At 41.5% G+C, this 24,668-nt stretch overlaps 1 protein-coding gene across 1 annotated transcript; it reads right to left on the bottom strand.

Moving 5' to 3' along the window:
- Window positions 1-10,651: 10,651 nt before the first annotated feature.
- On the bottom strand, window positions 10,652-12,481 carry APRG1 (APRG1 tumor suppressor candidate). The gene is given in 3 exon segments (XM_045386479.2): window positions 10,652-11,516; window positions 11,518-11,603; window positions 11,921-12,481. Coding segments are annotated over 3 exon segments (372 nt in total). The 5' UTR covers window positions 12,048-12,481; the 3' UTR covers window positions 10,652-11,357.
- Between the last annotated feature and the right edge of the window lie 12,187 nt (window positions 12,482-24,668).

The following is a 24,668-nucleotide window of genomic DNA, read 5'->3' as shown; positions in this document are numbered from 1 at the left end:
AAAATGCACCCAATACAGGGGCACCTGGATTCGTAAAGCAAGTCTTCAGGGACCTACAAAGAGACTTAGATTCCCGCACAATAATAATGGGAGATTTTAACACCCCGCTGTCAATACTAGACAGATCAATGAGACAGAAGGTTAACAAGGATATCCAGGACTTGAACTCAACCCTGCACCAAGTGGACCTAATAGACATCTACAGAACTCTCCACCCCAAATCAACAGAATATACGTTCTTCTCAGAACCACATCACATTTATTCTAAATTTGACCACATAATTGGAAGTAAAACACTCCTCAGTAAACGCAGAAAAACAGAAATCGCAACAAACTGTCTCTCAGACCACAGTGCAATCAAATTAGAACTCAGGAATAAGAAACTCACTCAAAACCTCACAACTACGCTCTTGAATGACTACTGGGTAAATAACGAAGTGTACCAGAATCTCTGGGACACATTTAAAGCAGTGTGTAGAGGGAAATTTATAGCACTAAATGCCCACAAGAGAAAGCAGGAAAGATCTAAAATCGACACCCTAACATCACAATTAAAAGAACTAGAGAAGCAAGAGCAAACAAATTCAAAAGCTAGCAGAAGGCAAGAAATAACTAAGATCAGAGCAGAACTGTAGGAGATAGAGACACAAAAAACCCTTCAAAAAAATCAATGAATCCAGGAGCTGGTTCTTTGAAAAGATAAACAAAATAGACCACTAGCAAGACCAATGAAGAAGAAAAAAGAGAAAAATCAAATAGACACAATAAAAAATAATAAAGGGGATATCACCACTGACCCCACAGAAATACAAACTATCATCAGAGAAAACTACAAACACCTCTATGCAAATAAACTAGAAAATCTAGAAGACATGGACAAATTCTTGGACACATACACCCTCCCAAGACTAAACCAGGAAGAAGTTGAATCTCTGAATAGACCAATAACAGGTTCTGAAATTGAGGCAATAATTAACAGCCTACCAACCAAAAAACGTCCAGGACCAGACAGATTCACAGTCGAATTCTACCAGAGGTACAACAAGGAGCTGGTACATTCCTTCCGCAGCTATTCCAATAAATAGAAAAAGAGGGAATTCTCCCTAACTCATTTTGTAAGGCCAGCATCATCCTGATACCAAAGCCTAGCAGAGACACAACAAAAAAAAAGAGAATTTTATGCTAACATCCCTGATGAACATTGATGTGAAAATCCTCAATAAAATACTGGCAAACCGAATCCAGACGCACTCGAAAGGCTTATCCACCACAATCAAGTCCGCTTCATCCCTTGGATGCAAGCCTGGTTCAACATATGCAAATCAGTAAACGTAATCCATCACATAAACAAAACCAACGACAAAAATCACATGATTATCTCAATAGATGCAGAAAAGACCTTTGATAAAATTCAGCAGCCCTTCCTGCTAAAAACTCAAAAAACTAGGTATTGATGGAACATATCTCAAAATAGTAAGAGCTATTTATGACAAACCCACAGCCAATATCATACTGAGTGGGCAAAAACTGGAAGCATTCCCTGTGAAAACCGGCACAAGACAAGGATGTCCTCTCTCACCATTCCTATTCAACGTAGTGTTGGAAGTCATGGCCAGGGCAATCAAGCAGGAGAAAGAAATAAAGGGTATTAAATTAGAAAAAGAGGAAGTCAAATTGTCTCTGTTTGCAGATGAAATGATTGTATATTTAGAAAACCCCTTCGTCTCAGCCCCAAATCTCCTTAAGCTGATAAGCAACTTCAGCAAAGTCTCAGGATACAAAATCAATGTTCAAAAATCACAAGCATTCCTATATACCAGTAACAGACAAACAGAGAGCCAAATCATGAGTGAACTTCCATTCACAATTGCTACAAAGAGAATAAAATACCTAGGAATTCAACTCACAAGGGATGTGGAGGGTCTCTTCAAGGAGAACTACAAATCACTGCTCAGTGAAATAAAAGAGGACCCAAACAAATGGAAGAACATTCCATGCTCATGGATAGGAAGAATCAATATTGTGAAAATGGCCATACTTCCCAAGGTAATTTACAGATTCAATGCCATCCCCATCAAGCTATCATTGACTTTCTTCACAGAACTGGAAAAAACTACTTTAAAGTTCATATGGAATCAAAAAAGAGCCCGCATAGCCAAGACAATCCTAAGCAAAAAGAATAAAGCTGGAGGCATCATGCTACCTGACTTCAAACTGCACTACAAGGCTACAGTAACCAAAACAGCATGGTACTGGTACCAAAACAGATATATAGACCAACTGAACAGAACAGAGACCTCAGAAATAACACCACACATCTACAATCATCTGATCTTTGACAAACCTGACAAAAACAAGCAATGGGGAAAGGATTCCCTATTTAACCAATGGTGTTGGGAAACTTGGCTAGTCATATGTAGAAAGCTGAAACTGGATCCTTTCCTTACACATTATACAAAAATTAACTCAAGAGGGATTAAAGACTTAAATGTAAGACCTAAAACCATAAAAACCCTAGAAGAAAACCTAGGAAATACCATTCAGGAGATAGCCATGGGCAAAGACTTCATGACTAAAACACCAAAAGCAATGGCAACAAAAGCCAAAACTGACAAATGGGATCTAATTAAACTAAAGAACTTCTGCACAGCAGAAGAAACTATCATCAGAGTGAATAGACAATCTACAGAATGGGAGAAAATTTTTGCAATCTACCCATCTGACAAAGGGCTAATATCCAGAATCTTAAGAACTTAAACAAATGTACAAGAAAAAAACAAACAACCCCATCCAAAAGTGGGCAAAGGATATGAACAGACACTTCTCAAACAAGACATTGATGCAGCCAACAGACATGAAAAATGCTCATCATCACTGGTCATCAGAGAAATGCAAATCAAAACCACAATGAGATACCATCTCATGCCAGTTAGAATGGCGATCATTAAAAAGTCAGGAAACAACAGATGCTGGAGAGGATCTGGAGAAATGGGAATGCTTTTATACTGTTGGTGGGAGTGTAAATTAGTTCAATTATTGTGGAAGACAGTGTGGTGATTCCTCAAGGATCTAGAACTAGAAATACCATTTGACTCAGCAATCCCATTACTGGGTATATACCCAAAGGATTATAAATCATGCTGCTATAAAGACACAAGGACAGGTATGTTTATTGTGGCACTATTCACAATAGCAAAGACTTGGAACCAACCCAAATGCCCATCAATGATAGACCAGATGAAGAAAATGTGGCATATATACACCATGGAATACTATGCAGCCATAAAAAAGGATGAGTTCATGTCTTTTGCAGGGACATGGATGAAGCTGGAAACTATCATTCTCAGCAAACTATCACAAGGACAGAAAACCAAACACTACCTGTTCTCACTCATAAGTGGGAATTGAACAATAACAACACATGGACACAGGGCGGGGAACATTACACACTGGGGCCTGTGGGGGGTGAGGGGCTGGGGGAGGGATAGCATTAGGAGAAATACCTAATGTAAATGACAAGTTGATGTGTGCTGTAAACCAACATAGCACATGTATACGTATGTAACAAACCTGCACATTGTGCACATGTATCCTAGAACTTAAAGTATAATTCAAAAAAAATAAAAAAGAGTTTGCCAGTTAAAGAGCAGCATGGTGGAAGTAAGAAATGAGGATAAATCAGACGGTCATTGGAGGATTATATGAGGTCAAGGAAGGGTTTTTCTTCATGCAAGTGACATTGGGCTTACCAATGGGGAAAAAGTTTACACAATGGGGGAAAAGAGATAAAAACAATGTATGAAGAAAGAAAAGAAATATCAAAAAGTTGAAGGTTGCAAAGGAGCAGAGGGTGAAGTAGGGGAAACATGCTATGTACCTACACCAGAAACAGGATGTGCCCCTGGAAAGTGTCCACTTCTACCTTTATTTTAAAATGGAGGCTGGGCACGGTGGCTCACATCTGTGATCCCAACACTTTGGGAGGCCAAGGCGGGCAGATCACTTGAGGCCAGGAGTTCAAGACCAGCCTGGCCAACATAGCGAAACCCCATCTCTACCAAAAATACAAAAATTAGCCAGGTGTGGTGGTGCATGCCTGTAATCCCAGCTACTCAGGAGGCTAAGGCAGGAGAATCGCTTAAACCTGGGAGGCGGGGGTTGCAGTGAGCTGAGATCATGCCACCGCCCTCCAGCCTGGGCAACAGGTTGAGACCCCATTTTGAAAAACTAAATAAATAAAATAAAAGTAAAAATGGAGAAATGGGGCCAGAAGGTAGGTCCAAGGTTATACATGGAGATGATGACAGAGGTAGAATTAAAAATGTTTGGGCCAGGTGTGGCGGCTCACACCTATAATTCCAGCACTTTGGGAGGCCAAGGCAAGAAGATTGCTTGAGCCCATGAATTCAAGACCAGCTTGGGCAACACAGTGAGACCTAACCTCTACAAAAAATTAAACAATTAGCTAGGCATGGTGGCACATGCCTATGGTTCCAGCTACACAGGAGGCTGAGGTGGGAGGATTACTTGAGCCCAGGAGGTCAAGACTGCAGTGAGCTGTGATCACACCACTGCACTCCAGCCTGGGTGACAAAGCAAGACCCTGTCTCAAAAAAAAAAAAAAAAAAAAAAAGTAGTCCAGGGGCTGTTTGGTGTGGTGTCCTTTATGCAGAAGGCAGATGGTTAATAAGGACTTATGAAGTTTTTAGCAGATGAAGGCATATTGTGCACCAGATGGAAAAATAAGTCCCAGCATTGCTAGGAGAATCTCAGGGGTAGAGACAGAGGAGGTCATAGAAGGTGGGATCAGGAGAGTAATCTCTCAAACTTGTATACTTTTACGTATTGATCCTGGGTAACAAAATTTGACATCAAAATTCTCTGACCTGTATCTATTAAGCATTTATTATATGCCAAGTGTTTCAGTTATCTATTGCCGCATAACAAACTGCCCCAGAACTTAGTGGTTTACAACTACTTCAATTTTATTTATTATTTATTTATTTATTTATTTTTAGAGAGAAATTCTTGCTGCATTGCTCAGGCTAGACTAGAACTTCTGGGCTCAAGCAATCCTCCCACCTCAGTCCTACTTTATGATATCTTACACTTCCGTGGGCAGTAATGTGGACAGGGCTTGGCTGGGCAATTCAGTTCTGTTTCATGTGGCATCAGCTGAGGTTACTTAGTGGTAGCCAGCTGGTGGCTGGGCTTTTTTGGAGGGCCTAAGCCAGCCTCATTCACATGTCCGGTACGTTGGAGGGAATGGCTAAATGACTGGGTTCAGCTGGGACTGCTGATCATGGCACCTACACGGGGCCTTTCCCACATGGTGCTCTTAGGTGAGTCAGACTTCTTATGTGGTGGGGTAGGGCTCCCAGAGACCATGTGCCAAGACACCTGGGTGAAAGCTGTGTGGTTTCTTAGGACTCAGCTTCAGAAGTCCCAGAATGTCATTTCTGCTTTACCCTACTCACCAGTCAAGCCACCCAGGTTGGTCCAACTCAAGGAGAGGGCAGCTAGACTCTAACTCTCAAGGGGAGGAGTAGCAAAGAATTTGCACCATCTTGAATCCACCACATCAAATAAGTGCTGTGCATGTGTGACCTTGCATAATCCTCTCAACAGTCCTATGGTAAGCTCTCTTATCACCTCCATTTAAGAGATGAGGGAATTAAGATACAGTGAGTTTTGGAAACCTGTCTAAGCTCATGCAGCTATGAGAACTGGATTCAACCCAAGCAGCCTGGCTCCTGGACATGTTACGTACCAGTATTCTATGGCAAGCAAGACAGATACTGCCTGTATCCCACCATCAAGTTTGAAAAGAACTGTCTCTTTAGAATGTTACAGCAGGAGGTACCCTAGCAGTCTCCTAAGGCAAGCCCTTCATTTACATGATGAAGAAATGCATGCCCAGGCTGCCTAAGTAACCACTCTTCTGTGCAGCATCCTGTCCTGGTGGAGATCCTCTGAGTCACAAGAGCATCTGTTGGCTTATCTCCTTTTGGCAAACAAAGAAATGGCCTCAGAAATTTTAAATGACTTCTGCTAGACTACATAGCAGGAGTATAACTAAGCCAGAATCTGAAGACCCATTCCAAATTCCATCATCTTCCCACTACTCTGAGCTGCCTCAACATAACAGATTAGAAGAGGCCCTAGGATGTCCAGAAATGAGGATGAAAGCTTGGATTTTTCCTAGGATCCAAATGAAATTGCACACCTCCTACCAGATAGTTGCTACCTGGGGTAGGGTTCACTGAGATCTTCTTTCCAGATCTAAAATGAGGAATTTTGCCCCCTGGAAAATCATAGGGCTCTAATCGAGATTATAAATGGCTTAGCTTGAGTTCCTCCCACTCCCTGAAAGTAGAGCCTAAGACAAGGAATCAGGTATAGATGCTTTATCTGGGATCTGATCCCAGGAAGCAAGACACTCAGGAGGGCGAGAGAAGGAGGAACAGGCAAATAAGGACCCATCGACAAGGTCACAAGTGCGGATGTGGGGGCAGATCCCATCAGAACCTTCTGCAGAGCGGATAGCATGACTCAGAGTGGTCCACTCAAGTGCAGCAGCCACGGCTGCAACTGGAATCAGAGGTGAGGTTCTGTGGATGTGAGTCAGGACCCCAGAGGTGTCTGAGCCTCCTGAGAAAGGAACCTTTAATCCGAGACCAGAAGGATGAATCAGAATCAGAGGAAAGGAAGCAGGGAGAGAAAGGCGAACATTCTGTTCAGAAAAAACAGGAAGTTCAAGGGTAGGAGAGCAGGGCCCTTTTGTAGAACTAGGGGAAAAAATTACCTGAGGCTGCAATAGAGACAGCAAGAGAGGAGGTGAACAAATGATGGGAAATGGAACTTGGGGGGGGCCTGTAAAGCAAGTTGAAGCTTCATCTGAAGGGCAACAGGAGCCCCTGAAAGGTTTTTAATAGGGGAGAGAATGTTCAGATTTTCATTTCTAAAAATGGTTATAATGTCCCCTCAGCAGGTGGACTCCCTGCTGCTTTTCCAAAGAAAATGCAAGCATCAAAGTGGCAAACCAAACTTTTGTGGCAACATATAGCATATATGGTCTGCACACATGGGGCCTTCAAATACCAAGAGATTCTTCTACAGATGCAAATATTGCCTACAGATTCTGTTCAGATTGGAGGACCTGAGCCCGAAGCCCCTCCCAACACAGGTCTCTAGAAATGAGATAAATGTGGTTTTGATCCATGACAATGTTAGGAAGCTGGAAGGAGTTTCCTTAAGAATAAGAAATCTTGAAAATTCCCTGAAATATGGAAGCCAGTCAAATCAGAGTTTAAAAGGATCCCTATACTGAAGCTCATGTGGGCAAACACTTTTGCATAAAAATGAGAGATGGGAGGTAGCTCCAAGAATACTCAAAGCCTTGAGGTAGGCCAGGCATGGTGGCTCACACCTGTAATCCCAGTACTTTGGGAGGCCAACGCGGGTGGATCACTCGAGGTCAGAAGTTCAAAACCAGCCTAGCCAACATGGTGAAAACCCCATCTCTACTGAAAATACAAAAATTAGCTGGGCGTGGTGGGACACGCCTATAATCCCAGCTACTCAGGAGGCTGAGGCAGGAGAATCACTTAAACCCAGGGGGGTGGAGGCTGCAGTGAGCCAAGATCACACCACTGTACTCCAACCTGGGCAACAGAGTGAGACTCCATCTCAAAGAAAAAAAACAAAAGCAAAAACAAAAAACAGGGATTGCTGGGGCCCACCCCATGAGCTTCAGATTCATTTGGTCTGGGTTTTCATTTCTCACAAGATCCCAAGAGGGGTTGATGCTGCTGGCTCAGGGATCACACTTTTAGAAGCATGGCTCTACTGATGACATCTGCAATTTTAAGTACTAAACAGCTATTTCTTGTTTCATCAAGGTTTGCAATCTCTTGACCTACCAATTTAAAAGATTAAGATACTAAGAAAACTTCTGTTATTCTACTTTTACTTTCATTTAATCAAATTTAATGACATTTGCATTTTATGTTATCACCATAGTTCTGATTTTGGCTTGACCGTAAATACTGAAAACCAATAAATAGTGCTAATTTGATTGTGGCTTCATGATTATTGCTCACAGTTGAGCCAAAACAAGTGTCATGATTATATATCCTCCTCTATAGTTGCAAAGTTAAAGCCCAGGAATATGCAACTTCTACTGCAGATAGAACATTCCTAGGATCAACATTCTTTTCTTCTTTATACTCTTCTACTTACTCAAAATCCTACCATTTTAAGTTTTGGTATGCTATGTTTCCATTTCCATTTGCCTTAAGAAATTTTTTAGTTTACCTTTGAATTATTTCATTGACCCATTGAAGGTCTCACACTGAAAGTCTCACATCATCAAGTAAAAGTTCAGTCCTAAAACTATACACATCATAAGTTCTCAAAACTCATGGTCTAAAACTGGTCATGTGACCAGGCGCAGTGGCTCACCCCTGTAACCCCAGCACTTTGGGAGGCTAAGGTGGTCAGATCACCTGAGGCCAGGAGTTCAAGACCAGCCTGGCCAACATGGTGAAACCCTGTCTCTACTAACAATACAAAAATTAGCTGGGCACGGTGATGGGTGCCTGTAATCACAGCTATTTGGGAGGCTGAGGCAGGAGAATCACTTGAACTTGGGAGGCAGAGGTTGCAGTGAGCTGAAATCACTCCACTGTATTCCAATAGCAACAGAGTGAGACTCTGTCTCCAAAAACCTCAAAAATCCTTGAGGTAGAAGAGCCTGGGAGCAGTAGTAGCTCTGCATACCTAAAGGGAAATGAGCTGGGGCACCAAAGTAGCAACTGTGAGGTCAACATTGCCCTTTGGACTAAGCAGCAACAGAGCAATAGAGGTGTCTGTCCCCATGGAGGAGCCAGGAGTATGAGCCTTTAGGACCCAGAGCTAAAATAGTGTTCCAGGGGACTGGTGACATAAAGAAAGAATGAGGAGCTCCCTCCCCATGAAATGCTTCCCTGGCCGCTCTATGTCTGACTCACACCCTGTCTCCTGTAGGTAAACTGCAATAAACAATCAAAGACAGGCTAACAGGGATCCCCCAAAACAAAGATGATTCTTCAGTTAAGACTTACTAAGCAATTGTGGAAATCTATCTCTGTGCAATAGACATCATCCTCTTACCAAATACAGAACTTGCACCTGAGGAAATAGAGCTGATAGCTGAGCTGGGCTGAATAATTAAATTATCGGGGAGATGTAAGATTACCATATGCAAACACTGTGAATGATTATTTGTTTATTTATTTATTTATTTATTTATTTATTTTAAACAGGGTCTCACTCTGCCACCTGGGCTAGAGTACATAGATGTGATCACAGCTCACTGCAGCCTCAACCTCCATGGCTCAAGCAACAATCCTGCTTCAGTCTCCCAAGTAGCTGGCACTACAGGTATATACCATCACACCCAGATAATTTTTGTATTTTTTGCAGAGAAAGGGCTTTGCCACGCTGCCCAGGCTGATCATGAATTCCTGGGCTCAAGCAATCTGCCTGCTTCAGCCTCCCAAAGTGCTGGGACTACAAGAGTGAGCTGCTGCAGCCAGCCATGAATGATTTCTATTTGGGAAGTTAACTTAAAATTTGATAATTTAAAATATTCAATATATAAGCTGAGTAGTAATAGAATGAACTGCCAAAGAGAAAATGTGTGAGTTATAAAATCAAGCCAAGAAAACTTCCAGAATGTAACTAAGATTTCTATTTTTTCATATTTTATTTATTTATTTAGAGATGAAGTCTCACTGTGTCGCCCAGGCTGGAGTACAGTGGCATGATCTTGACTGCAACCTCTGCCTCCAGGGTTCAAGTGAGTCTCATGCCTCAGCCTCCCGAGTACCTGGGATTACAGGTGCCCGCTACCATGCCCAACTAATTTTTATATTTTTAGTAGAGATGGGGTTTCACCATGTTGGCCAGGCTGGTCTCGAACTCCTAACCTCAAGTCATCCGCTTGCCTCAGCCTCCCAAAGTGCTGGGATTACAGGTGTGACCTACAACGCCTGGCCAGATTTTTAAAATGTAAAACAGAAGTTAAAGTGATATATAATATAAATTGGACTTAGCTAGAATTTAAATCTTCTGCTTTTCAAAAGACACTGTTAAGAAAATAAAAATACAAGCCTAGACTTGGAAAAAATGTTTGCAAAACATGTATCTATTAAAAGACTTGTATCCAGAATATGTAAAGAACTCTCAAAACTCAATGATAAGAAAAAGAAACAACTCAATAAAAAATATGCAAAAGATATGAATAAACACTTAACTAATGAAGATATATAGATGGCAAACAAAAACATGAAAATATGCTCAATATTATTAGTTATTGGAAAAACAAATTAAAACCATAAGAGACTTAATACCACTACATGCCTATTAGTATGACAAAAATTAAACAGACTGACCACACCAAGTACTGGTGAAGATGCTGGTGAACTGGCACTCTCATACACTACTGGTAGGAAGGTAAAATGGTGCAACCACTTTGGAAAACAGCGTAACGGTTTCTTTAAAATTTAAACATGTACCTACAATATAATTTAGTCATCTCATTCTTAGGTTTTTATCCAAAAGAAAAGAAAATACACGTCATACAGAGACTTGTCTACAAACATTCACATCAACTTGATTTTTAATAGCCAAAAAGTGCAAACATCTATAGATGTCCATACATAGATGAATAGATAAATAAATTGTGGCATATTCATATAATGGAATAACTACTCAACAATATAAAGGAATAAACAAGCAATAACATGAATGAATCTCAAAATAATTTTGCTGAGTGAAAGAAGACAGAAAAATAGTCCATATTTTATTATTTTATTTATATAAAATTCTAGGAAATATAACTAATCTACAGTGACAGAAAGCAGATCAGTGGTTGTCTGGGATCAGCAGTGGGAGGGACAGGTGGGATGGCAGAGAGGAATTACAAAAGGCAAGAAGAAACTTTTGAGAGTATTAGATATGCTCACCATCATGATTGCAATGATGGTTTCCCAGGTACAGACATATGTCAAAACTTATCAAATAGCATCTTTTAAATATGTACAGTTTACTGTATATCAGTTATACCTTAATAAGGCTATTACTGTGTGTGTGTGTGTGTGTATGTCTCAATTTTATATGGCCATGACTCTTTTCCCTGCTCACCTGTTGCCCCAGTTTGCAGAGCCATGACATATGCAATGAGACAGACCTAGGCGTGATCCTGGCTCCACTGTCATTCTGGCTGTGTGCCCTTCAGTAAATGATTTACACTTTCAGAGCCTTCATTTTTTTCCTTCAAAATGGAGTAGTGCTTGGGATTATATTAGTGAATGTCAAACACCTTTCACATAGTAGGTTCTTGAAAACTTTAGACCACCAATCACCCCAGAAACTGAACCAGCCATATTTATGATTGCCCCTAAGGCATTAACTTTATTTTTAGCTAAAGACACCAGCATGCAATCGCCTTGAGTCCAAAGGTCCAGGGGGAAAGATGTTGAAATGCTGAGCACTGCCCTGCAGGCCCATCTGCTCTGCATTAGTCAGCCTTCCTCTGTTTATTATTCCATGTGTTAAATCTCCTCCAATTCTTTTTTTTTTTTTTTTTTTTTTTTTTTTTTTTTGAGACGGAGTCTTGCTCTGTCGCCCAGGCTGGGGTGCAGTGGCCGGATCTCAGCTCACTGCAAGCTCCGCCTCCCAGGTTTACGCCATTCTCCTACCTCAGCCTCCCGAGTAGCTGGGACTACAGGCGCCCGCCAACCCGCCCGGCTAGTTTTTTTGCATTTTTTAGTAGAGACGGGGTTTCACTGTGTTAGCGAGGATGGTCTCGATCTCCTGACCTTGTGATCCGCCCATCTCGGCCTCCCAAAGTGCTGGGATTACAGGCTTGAGCCACCGCACCCGGCCTCTCCTCCAATTCTTGTGTGAAAAGTTCGGGCGCACAATAACCTCTTTATCACATTTTCAAATTCTGGGCCTGTTCTGGAAAGTTTACACCTTTTTCTTGTTCCCATTGTTTTCATGTGGATTCAGATTTCTGAAAAAGGCATTTGGAGCACTTTGCTGAAAATATTTGGGTGTAAAGCTTGATGAGACAAACATTGCCCAAAAGTGAGAATTAGATGTCAGAGGAATTAAAACTATACCACGTGGGCCATGTGGTACAGCTGTGGCTGTGTGAGGAGAATCTGAGGCTCGGGATGGTGGTTGAGAGCCTGTGGCTGGGCAATACTCTTAGCCGCTCTCCTTTGGGGAATAAATTAAATAATACTGAAAAGAATAACAGAAACATGCCAATGTTGGAGCAGAGAATAAAAGGGTCACAAAACTCTGTAAAAATAAATGCATCCTAACAATATTGCTTACCATTCATTGAGTATTATTTGTGTACCTTGCTTCACTAAGTGCTATTTTATTGAAACCTCACAACACACCTTGAGTTAGGTATAGAATAAGCAAGGGTTCTTTTAGCCATAAGTGACAGGAAGTCCACCTCAAACTGGCTTACCACATAAAGAACTTTTTATTGGATATGTAAGTTTAAAGTGCAGATTTAGTTCTACCTTCAGGTGAGACTTGATCCAGCAGCTCCAAAAGATATTTTCAAAGACCAAGACTCTTTTCCTCTTCTCTCTACCTTCTTATTAGCTTTGTCTTTGGGCTTCATGGAGTCAGTTCAGATGTCCCAGGTTTCCCATGGTGGCAAAATGGCTGCAGCTTTTCTAGACCTCACATCCTTACAGAGAAAGAGAGAATAAACCCTGAAATTCACTCTCATTGGTCGCAAATGGGTCATGTGTCCATTCCTAAACAGATCACTGTGGTGGGGAGGGGGAGGTGAGTAAGAAAGGTTGATTATATCAAGTCTTTGGAGTAGGGGATGGGGAGGTAGTCCACACCCAGTAACTAGATGTCGGTTCAATCCCAACCAAAGCTGCAGGCTGAGAAATGGGGAGAGGTGGCATCCCAAGGGAAAAAAGGGAAAGGGCTAATTCCAAAAGGGAAATGGATGCTGGGGACACATCCAGTGAACGCCCACTATAGGGTACTCATTCATTCATTCGTTCACTATTTAGAAATTGTCAAACAGTATTTAGGAGCTGGGGCCACATCAGGAAATAAAAAGCGAAAATCTCTATGGTAGATTCTGTTGATGCCCCCACTGCATGTCCCCTTGACACACCTGCAACTGTGTTGGACAGTTTCTATGCACAGGAACTATGTCTACCTCTGCTTCTTGGCCAGAAGGCTTTCTCTGCACGGGGCAAGCTTGCTCAGCCCATGCACAAGTCAGTCTGAATGTACCAGAGATTTAAGCCTCCCTACATTCAACAATGGGCAGGAGTTGGGGACAATACTCCAGTTTTTCTATCTCTAGGTAGGAAATGTATGAGAATTTCAGCTCAACAGGGCTTCTCAGAGGATCTCCAAAGAATTGTCCACAGCACTAATAAGTTTACTAATGCCTCCTTTATTGATTTTACTTTCTATGGTTTTTTCCCCCAGTTCCCTTTCTTATACCCTTCAGGATCATCTCCCAAATGAACAGCCAACCCCATATCCCCTGTCTCAAGGATCAACTTTCAGTGGAACTCAAACTCAGACCATCGCTGCCTTCATGGGCTTACATTCTGGTGGCAGGAGGAGATGAATAATAAAATAAATGAGCAAACTACGTGATGTTATATTAAGATAGGTGTTGTAGAGGAATATAAAGTAGAGAAAGGGATAGAGTGATGGGGTGGGTATGGGTGCAATCTTAAGGCCTTGAGGAAAACACTACAGGTAAGTTAAGACCTAAAGAAGATGTAAGGTTAAGCTGTGTTAACAGTCAGGTTAGGCTGTATTATGCTAAGATAACAAGTAACTCACAGACAATGATGGCTTACATGACAGAGGTGTATTTCTCACTGAAACCACATGTTCATTTCAGGTCAGCTGGGACATTGCTCCACATGCATTCATTTAGCAATCAGCTGAAGAAACATAGCTAGTTATCATGGGAGACAGAAAAAAAGAATTCTAGAAGGTCTCATCTCATCAAGCAAAAGTTCAGCCCTAAAGTTATACATATTGTAAGTTCTCAAAACTCATTGTCTAAAACTGGTCATGTGGCCAGGCACAGTGGCTCACTGCTGTAATTTCAGCACTTTGGGAGGCCGAGGCGGGCAGATCACCTAAGGTAAGGAGTTCGAGGCAAGCCCAGCCAACATGGTAAAACCTGATCTCTATTAAAAATACAAAAATTAGCCAGGTGTGCTGGTGTACATCTGTAATCCTAGCTACTTGGGAGGCTGAGGCACAAGAATTGCTTGAACCTGGGAGGCAGATGTTGCAGTGAACTGAGATCGTGTCACTGCACTCCAGCCTGGGCGACAAAGTGAGACTCTGTCAAAAAAAAAAAAAAAGTAAAAAATAAAATAAAACTGGTAATGTGGCCCCACCAATCACAAGTGATGAAGGAGGTACAACTTACCAAGTGTCTGGTTGACAGAGAGATAAAAATAATCTGTGGACAGACCTACTAACACCACAGTCCACCCTTCTGGATCACCAAATATTCTGACAAAATATGCACACCATCTCCTAAGTGGAGAAAAACAACCATATCCAACTCAAAGTCCATGAAGGATAATTTGTCTCCACATCAGGTTTGGTTATGATTTACTTGATCCAGAGACCTACAAACTAAAAAGACAAGTTGCCTGAACCCAACATGCAAGACATGAGATCTGGGTTTCAAAAAACAAACAAACAAACAAACAAACATGACAAGCCATACTAAAAGGCAAAAATACAGTTTGAGGAAATAGAATAAGCATCAGAACCAGACAAACATCACATGCCCTCACTCATATGTGGGAGCTTAAAAAGTGTATTTCATGAAGATAGAGAATAGATTGGTAGTTACCAGAGCCTGGGAAGGAGAGAGGGGGCACAGAGAGAGGTTGATCAATAGGTACAAATACACACTTTGATAGGAGAAATAAGACCCAATGTTTAATAGATAATTATGGTGACTATAGTTTACAATAATCTATTGTATATTTCAAAATAGCTAGAAAAGGCCAGGTGTGGTGGCTCACATCTGTAATCCCAACATTTTGGGAGGCCAAGGCAGAAGGATTGCTTGAGCCTGGGAGTTTGAGACCAGCCTGGGAAACATAGTGAAACTCGGTGTCTACAAAAAAAAAAAATTGTAAAAAGTAGCCCGGCATGGTGGTATGCACCTGTAGTCTCAGCTACTCAGGAGGCTAGATGGGAGGATCACTTGAACCTGGGAGTTTGAGACTGCAGTGAGATGTGTTACACCATTGCACTCTAACCTGGGTGACAGAGTGAGACACCATCTATAAAAAAATGTTTAATGTTTTTAAAAAATTGCTAGAAGAGAATAAATGTTTCTAGCATAAGAAAATACAAATATTTAGGATTACAAATGTCTTAATTAGACTTATTTGATCATTACAAATTGTATGAATGTATTAAATTATCACATATATCCCCAAAATATGTACATCTATGTATATATTTTTTAATCTTTTTTTTAAAAAGTGAAGGACAAGAGGTGCCCTGCCATGCCAGGCACCCACCACTGAAGCCTGGGACATACCATCTGCCTACTCACCCATTCCCTCCACAGTACATGCCAGGTGCCCTAAGTCAACTACCCTCCTCCCCTCAAGATAGCACAATATTGGGCTAATCTGCTATGTTCATGGCCACACTGTTGATTGTCCTGCTGCTGATGGTGTGTGATGAGGGGGGCATCCACTGTATTTTGTATGGCATCTTTTTAAAATCTAAATTCAAGTTTCTGCAAGAACTGATGGGAGACACAGAACCCCAAAAGGGAGATCAAGAGCATTCCGGGTCTGAAACTGAAGAAGACACTTCATTCTCTCCACATCTGAATGATCAGATTCATTCACCAAAAAAGGGTACCTGCTGATGAAGGCCACTGTCCCCACACATAGTCTGTTATTGGTGAATGATGAAAGAAAATTGCTAGCCTCTGTCCTTAGTGACTTGGCTTTGAAATTTACTAAATGACTGAAGAACATTTATACTTGGATTTTAAGTCCAAAAAAAGAAAAAAGAAAGACAAATACAGACTCAAAGACATTCCCAAACAAAAATTGAGAGAATTTGTTACCAGTAGACTTACCTTGCAAGAAATTTTAAAAGAAGCTCTTCTGACAGAAGAAAATTATATAGGTCAGAAATTCAGATCTACATAAAGAAAGGAAGGGCATTAGAGAAGGAACAAGTGAAGGTAAAATATAAAGTTTTCTTTTTCTTTCTCTTTTCTCTTTTTTTTTTTTTTGAGACAGAGTCTTGCTCTGTTGCCCAGGCTGCAGTGCAATGGTGCAATCTCGGCTCACTGCAACCTCCGCCTCCCAGGTTCAAGCAATTCTTCTGCCGCAGCCTCCCAGGTAGCTGGGACTACAGGTGCATGCCACCACGCCTGGCTAATTTTTGTATTTTTAGTAGAGACAAGGTTTCACCATATTGGCCAGGCTGGTCTCGAACTCCTGACCTCGTGATCCACCCACCTCAGCCTCCCAAAGTGCTGGGATTACAGGCCTGAGCCACTGCGCTCGACCTGTTTTTCTTATTCTGAATTGATCTGACAGATAACAGTTTGTTCAAAATAATAATAGCAAGGAGGTGGGGCAAGATGGCCAAATAGACGCCTCCACCAATTATCCTCAACACAAGAATATCAAATTGAACAACTATCCACATACAATGCACCTCCGTAAGAACCAAAAATCAGGTGAGTGATTACAATACCTGATTTTAACTTCATATCACTGAAAGAGACACTGAAGACAGTTGAAAAGACAGTCTTGTGTTGGCTATGCCATTCATCTCCCATTCTCCAGCTCCAGCCATGAGGCATGGAGAGATAATCTGTGCACTTGAGGCAGGAACAGCACAGTGATTGTGGGACTTTGCAGTGGAAATCAGTGCTTGCCTGTCACAACAGAAAACAACAGCAGGCAGAACTCAGGCGGCGACCACAGAGGAAGCGTTTAGACCAGCCCCAGCCAGAGGGGAATCACCCATCCCAGCACTCAGAACTTGGGTTCTAGCAAGTCTTGCCACCATGGGCTAAAGTGCTCTGTGGTTCTAAATAAACTGGAGAGGCAGTCTACACCACAAGCACTGCAATTTCTAGGCACATCCTGGTGCTGTCTTGGGCTTGGAGCCAGAGCACATGGGGGCCATATGACCTAGTGAAACACTAGCTAAGGGTGTCCAAGGGAGTGCTTATGCCAACCCTCCCTCAACCACAAGTAGCATAGCTGGCAGCCCGGGAAAAGACTCCTTCCTTCTACTTTAGGAGCAAAGAGAGAAGAATAAAGACGACTTTGCCTTGCAGTGTGGATGCCAGTGTAGCCACAGTAGGACAGGGCACAGGCAGAGTTCTGAGGCTCCCATTCCAGGCCCTAGCTCCTGGATGATATTCCTAGATACTCCCTGGACCAAAAGGAAACCCACTGCCTTGAAGGGAAGGACCCAGTCCTGGCAACTCTCATCACCCGCTGAATAAAAAGCCCTTGGGCTCTGAAAAATCAGCAGTGGTAGCCAGGCAGTACTCACCATGGGACTTAGGTGAGACTCAGGGATGTGCTGGCTTCAGGTGTAACCCAGCACATTTGAAACTATAGCGGCTATGGGGAGAGGTTCCTTCTGCTTGAGAAAAGGAGAGGTAAGAATAAAAGGGACCTGAGAGCCGGCCACTGCACTCCAGCCTGGGTGACAGAGCAAGACTCCGTCTCAAAAAAAAAAAAAAAAAAAAAAAAAAGAATAAAAGGGACCTCGTTTGTGGCTTAGGTACCAGATTGGTCACAGTTTGGTAGAGCACCAGGTAGGCTTGTAGGTTTCCTGATTCCAGGCCTTGGCTCTTGGACGATATTTCTAGACCTGCTCTGGACCAAAGGGGAGCCCACTGCCCTGAAAGGAGAGTGCTATGTCCAGAAGCATTCACTGCAAGCTGACTGAAGAGCCTTTGGGTCTTGAGTGAACAGCAGTAGCCAGGCAGTACTCACCTGGGACAATGGTGGCTATGAGAAGAGACTCCTCTACTTGTAGAAAGGGGAGGGAAGAGTGGGATATCATCTTGTAGCCTGGGTACAAGCTCAGTCACAGTAGAATAGAACTCCAGGCCCCGGCTCCCAGGAGACATCTCTGGACCCACCTGGAAACAGGAGGAATGTGCTACCCTGCAGAGAAGAACACAAGCCTGGCTGGCTTTGCCACCTGCTAATGGTAGATCCCTTAGGGCCTTGCACAAACATAGGTGGTAGCCAGGCAGAGGTTACTGAGGGCCTTGGTTGAGACCCATTGCCATGCTGGCTTCAGGCCTGACCAGCATAGTCCCAGTGTTTGTAACCATAGGGGTACGTATGTCACCCCACCCCCAGCTCCAGGCAGCTCAGCAGAGAGAGACTCCATTTGTTTGGGAGAAAGTAATGGAAGAGAACAAGAGTCTCTGCCTGGTAATCCAGTGAATTTTTCAAGATCCTGTCTAAGAACACTAAGGCAGTACCTCCACAAGTCTGCAAATTCACAGCATTACTGGGCTTGGGGTGTCCCCTCATGCAGATATGGCTGCTGTGATCAAAAATTTAGATCACAACACCCAAGTCCCTCTGAATGCCTGGAAAGTCTTCTGAAGAAGGATTAGTACAAACAAGCCTCGACTTCGAAGACTACGATAAATACCCAACTCTTCAATGCCCAGATACCAACAAACTCCATAGCATCAAGACCATCCAAGAAAACATTACTTCACCAATTGAGCTAAATAAGTCACCAGTGACCAATCAAGAAGAGACAGAAATATGTGACCTTTCAGACAGAGCATTCAAAATTGCTGTTTTGAGGAAACTCAATGAAATTCAAAATAACACAGGAAAGGAATTCAAAATCCTATCAGATAAAGTTAACAAAGAAATTGAAGTAATTAAAAAGAATCAAGCAGAAATTCTAGAGTTGAAAAGTGCAAGGAACATGCTGAAGAATAATATAGCAGAGTCTCTCTCTCTTCTTTTGTTTTGTTTTGTTTTGAGATGGGGTCTCATTCTGTCACCCAGGTTGGAGTGCAGTGGTGCAATCTTGGCTCACTGCAACCTTTACCTCCTGGGATCAAGTGACCCTCCCACTTCAGCCTCCTGAGTAGTTGGACCAGAGGCACACACCACTATGCTTGGTTAACTTTTTGTATTTTTGGTGGAGACAGGGTTTCACCATGTTGCCCAGGCTGATCTTGAACTTGTAAACTCAAGTGATCTACCTGCCTCAGCTTCCCAAAATGCCAGGATTACAGATATGAGCCACAGTAACCAGTCTATCAGAGTCTCTTAACAGCAGAATTGATCAAGCAGAAGAAAGAATTAATGAGCTTGAAGACAGGCTATTTAAAAATGCACGGTCATAGGAGACAAAGTAAAAAATAATAAAAAAGAATGAAGCATGCTTAGAAGATCTAGAAAAGAGCCTCCAAAAGGCAAATCTAAGATTTATTGGCCTTAAAGAGGCAGTAGAGAGGGAGAGATAAGAATAGAAAGTTTATTCAAAGGGATAATAACAGAGAACTTCCCAAACCTAGAGAAAGATACCAATATTCAAGTATGAGAACGTTACACAACACCAGGCAGATTTAATCCAAATAAGGCTACCTCAAGACATTTAATAATCAAACTCCAAAAGGTCAAGGAGAAAGAAAGGATCTTAAAAGTAGCAATAAATAAAAAAGAAATAACATACAATGGAGGCTGGGCACTGTGGCTCATGCCTGTAATCCCAGAATTTTGGGAGGCTGAGGCAGGTGGATCACTTGAGGTCAGGAGTTCTAGACCAGCCTGGCCAACATGGTGAAACCCTGTCTCCACTAAAAACACAAAAATTAGCTGGCAGTGGTGGTGGGCGCCTGTAATTCCAGCTACTCAGGAGCCTGAGACAGGAGAATCATTTGAACCCTGGGGGCAGAGGTTGCTATGAGCTGAGATGATGCCACCTCACTCTGGCCTGGGTGACAGAGTGAAACTCCATCTCAAAAAAACAAGGCCGGGTGCAGTGGCTCACACTTGTAATCCCAGCACTTTGGGAGGCTGAGGTGGGCAGATCACGAGGTCAGGAGATCAAGATCATCCTGGCTAACACTAACCGTCTCTACTAAAAATACAAAAAATTAATCAGGCGTGGTGGCAGGCGCCTGTAGTCCCAGCTACTCGGGAGGCTGAGGCAGGAGAATGGCATGAACCTGGGAGGCGGAGCTTGCAGTGAGCCAAGATTGTGCCACTGCACTCCAGCCGGGGCGACAGAGCAAGACTCTGTCTCAAAAAAAAAAAAAAAAAAAAAAAAAAAACATACAATGGAGCTCCAATATGTCTGGCAGCGGACTTCTCAGTGGAAATCTTACAGGCCAGAAGAGAGTGACATGACATATTTAAAGTGCTGATGGAAAAAACTTTTCTCCCAAAATAGTGTATCCAGCGAAAGTATCCCTCAAACATAAAGGAGAAATAATATCCCAGACAAACAAAAACTGAGGGATTTCATCAACACCAGAGCTGTTCTATAAGAAATGCTAAAGGGAGTTCTTCAATCTGAAAGAAAAGAATGTTAATAAGCAATAAGAAATCATCTGAAGGTACAAAACTCACTGGGAATAGTAACTACATAGAAAAGCACAGAATAGGCCGGGTGTGGTGGCTCACACCTGTAATCCTAGCACTTTGGGAGGCCAAGGCAGGTGAATCACTTGAGGTCAGGAGTTTGAGACCAACCTGGCCAACATGGCGAAATACTGACTCTACTAAAATTACAAAAATTGGCCAGATGTGGTGGCACATGCCTGTAGTCTTAGCTACTTGGGAGGCTGAGGCAGGAGAATTGCTTGAATCTGGGAGATGGAAGTTGCAGTGAACCAAGATCATCCATTACATTCCAGCCTGGGCAACAGAGCAAGACTCCATCTCAAAAAACAAAAAAAAAAAAAAAAAAGAAAAGAAAAGAATATTATAACACTGTAATTGTGATGGGTAAACTACTTATATCCTGAGTAGAAAGACTAAACAATGAGCCAATCAAAAGTAATAACTACAATAACTTTTCAAGACCTAGACAGCACAATAAGATATAAATAGAAACAACAAGTAGAGGGTTGAAGTAGAGGGATGAAGATAAACTGCTGAGTTTTCATTAGTTTTCTCTTTGCTTGTTTGTTAGTTTGTTTCCTTGTTTATACAATCAGTGTTAAGTTGTCATCAGTTTAAAATAATAGGTTATAAGATATTATTTGCAAACCTCTTGGTATCAACTCAAAAAACATACCACAGATACAAAAGCAAGAAATTAAACATATCACCAGAGAAAGTCACCTTCACTTAAAGGAAGACAAAATCAAGGAAAGAAGGAGGAGAAGACCACAAAACAACCAGAAAACAAATAACAAAATGGCAGGAGTAAGCCCTCACCTGTCAATAATCACATTGAATATAAATGGACTAAACTCTCCAATCAAAAGAGAGAGTAACTGAATGAATTAAAAAAAAAAAAAATCTATTGCTTACAAGAAACACATTTCACCTATAAAGACTCACATAGACTGAAAATAAAAGGATGGAAAAAGATACTCCACACCAATGGAAACAAAAAGACAGCAGGAGTAGCTACACTTATATCAGACAACATAGATTTCAAGACAAACACTGGCCAGGCACAGTGGATCATGACTGTGATCCCAAGCATTTTGGGTAGCCAAAGTGGGTGGATCACCCAAGGTCAGGAGTTTGAGACCAGCCTGGACAACATGACAAAACCTCGTCTCTATTAAAAATACAAAAATTGGCCAGGCATGGTGGCACATTCCTGTAGTCCCAGCTACTTGGGAGGCTGAGACAGGAGAATTGCTTGAACCCAGGAGGCAGAGGTTGCAGTGAGCCAAGACAGTACCACTGCACTCCACCCTAGGTGACAGAGTGAGACCTAATCTAAAAAAAAAAAAAAAAAAAAAAAAAAGATGTCAACACAAAAACTATAAAAAGAGACAAGGAAGGTCATTATATAATAATAAAGGAGTCAATTCAGCAAGAGGATATAACAATTGCAAGCATGTATGCACCCAACACTGGAGCGTCCAGGTATATACAGCAAATATTAAAGCTAAAGAGAGAAATACACCTTACTACAATAATAGCTGGAGACTTCAACACCCCACTTTCAGCACTGTACAGATCATCAGACAGAAAATCACCAAGGAAATATTGGACTTCATCTGCACTATAGACCAAATGGACCTAATGCATATTTACAAAACATTTCCTCCAATGGGTGCAGAATGCTCATTCTTCTCCTCAGTACATCAATTATTCTCAAGGATAGACCATATACTGGACCACAAAACACGTCTTTAAAATTAAAAAAAAAAGAATCTTCCCAGACCACAATGTAATAAAACTAGAAATGATAACAAGAGTTATTTTGGAAACTATACAAACACATGAAAATTAAACAATATGCTCTTGAATGACCAGTGGGTCAATGAAGAAATTAAGAAGAAAATTTAAAAGTCGTCCAGCCAGGGACCCGATGGCTTCCCTACTGAAGTTTATCAAATATTTAAAGAAAACTAATACCAATTCGACTCAAACTATTCTGAAAAATAGAGGAGGGAATACTTACGAACTCATTCTATGAAGCCAGTATTACCCTGATACCAAAACCAGACAAAGACACATCAAAAAAAGAAAATGACAAGCTAATATCCCCGATGAACAATGATGGAAAACTCTTCAACAAAATATCAACAAACTGAATTCAACAACATATTAAATTCTTCATTGATCATTCATCATGACCAAATGGGCAAGGATGCTACAAGATATGCAAATAAATTAATGAAATACATTATATCAAAAAAAGAAGGAAAAAACCCATATGATTGTTTCAACTGATGCTGAAAAAGCACTTTATAAAATTCAATATTCCTTCATGACAAAATCCCTCAAAAAACTAGGCACAGAAGGAACGTACCTCAACACAATAAAAGCTATATATGACAGATCCACAGCTGGTATCACACAGAATGGGGAAAAATGGAAAGCCTTTCTTCTAAGATCTGGAACACAACACAAGAATGCCCACTTTCACCACTGTTATTCAACATAGTTCTGGAAATCCTAGCTAGAGCAATCAGAAAAGAGAAAGAAAGGGCATCCAAATTGGAAAGGAAGGCCAGGCATGGTGGCTCACACCTGCAATCCCAGCACTTTGGGAGGCTGAGGCAGGCAGATCACTTGATGTCAGGAGTTTGAGACCAGCCTGGCCAACATGGTGAAAACCTGTCTCTACTAAAAATACAAAAATTAGCTGGGCGTGGTGGTGGAAGCCTGAAATACCAGCTACTCGGGTGGCTGAGGCGGGAGAATCGCTTGAAGCAGAGAGGCAGAAATTGCAGTGAGCCGAGATCATGCCACTGCACTCCAGCCTAGGTGACAGAGCAAGATTCTGTCTCAAAAAAAAAAAAAAAAAAAAAAGGAAAGGAAGAAGTCAAGTTATCATTGTTCATAGATGATATGATCTTATATTTGGAAAAACATAAAGAATCCACCAAAAAACTATTAGAACTGATAAACAAATTCAGTAAAGTTGCAGGATACAAAATCAACATACAAAAATCAGTAGCATTTCTATATGCCAACAGCAGATAATCTGAAAAAGAAATCAAGAAAGTAATCCCACTTATAATAGCTACAAATAAAATTAAATACCTAGGAATTAACTTAACCAAAGAAGTGAATGACCTCTACAATGAAAACTATGAAACACTGATGAAAGAAATTGAGGAAGACACCAAAAAATGGAAAGATATTTCATGTTCATGAACTAAAAGAATCAATATTGTGAAAATGTTCATATTGCCCAAAGCAGTCTGTAAATTCAATGTAATCCCTATCAAAATGCCAATGACATTTTTCACAGAAATAGAAAAAACAGGCTGGACACGCCTATAATCCCAGTACTTTAGGAAGCCAACGTAGGAGGATCGCCTGAGGTCAAGAGTTTGAGACCAGCCTGGGCAAGATAGTGAGACCCCATCTATACAAAATTTTTTTAAAAAATTAAAATTAGGAGAAAAAAATGCTAAAATTATATGGAACCACAAAAGATCCAGAATAGCCAAGCTATATTGAGCAAAAAGAACAAAACTGGAGGAATCACATTACCTGACTTCAAATTATAGTACAGAGTATATAGCACAGCATAGTACTGGCATAAAAACAGACACATAGACCAATGGAACCAACAGGCAGGATGAGATCACCAAGGAGACATACATAAGAAAGAGGAAAGGCCTGGAGCCTGAACCTTAGGGCCCTCCAATGTTCAGTGGTCAGGGAAATGAGGATGAACCAGCCAGCAACAAATCTACATCTGCAGTGAACTCATTTTTTACAAAAGTGCCAAGAACTTACATTGGGGAAAACACAGTCTCTTCAATAAATGGTGCTGGGAAAACTGGATATCCATATGCAGAAGAAGAAAACTAGACCCCTATCTCTCACCATATACAAAAATAAAATTAAAATAGAGTGAAGACTTAAATCTAAGACCTCAGGCTGGGCATG

The sequence above is a fragment of the Macaca fascicularis genome, chromosome 2, assembly GCF_037993035.2.
Source record: "Macaca fascicularis isolate 582-1 chromosome 2, T2T-MFA8v1.1".
Classification (NCBI taxonomy): domain Eukaryota; kingdom Metazoa; phylum Chordata; class Mammalia; order Primates; family Cercopithecidae; genus Macaca; species Macaca fascicularis.
This window is presented reverse-complemented; position numbering and strand designations above follow the sequence as displayed.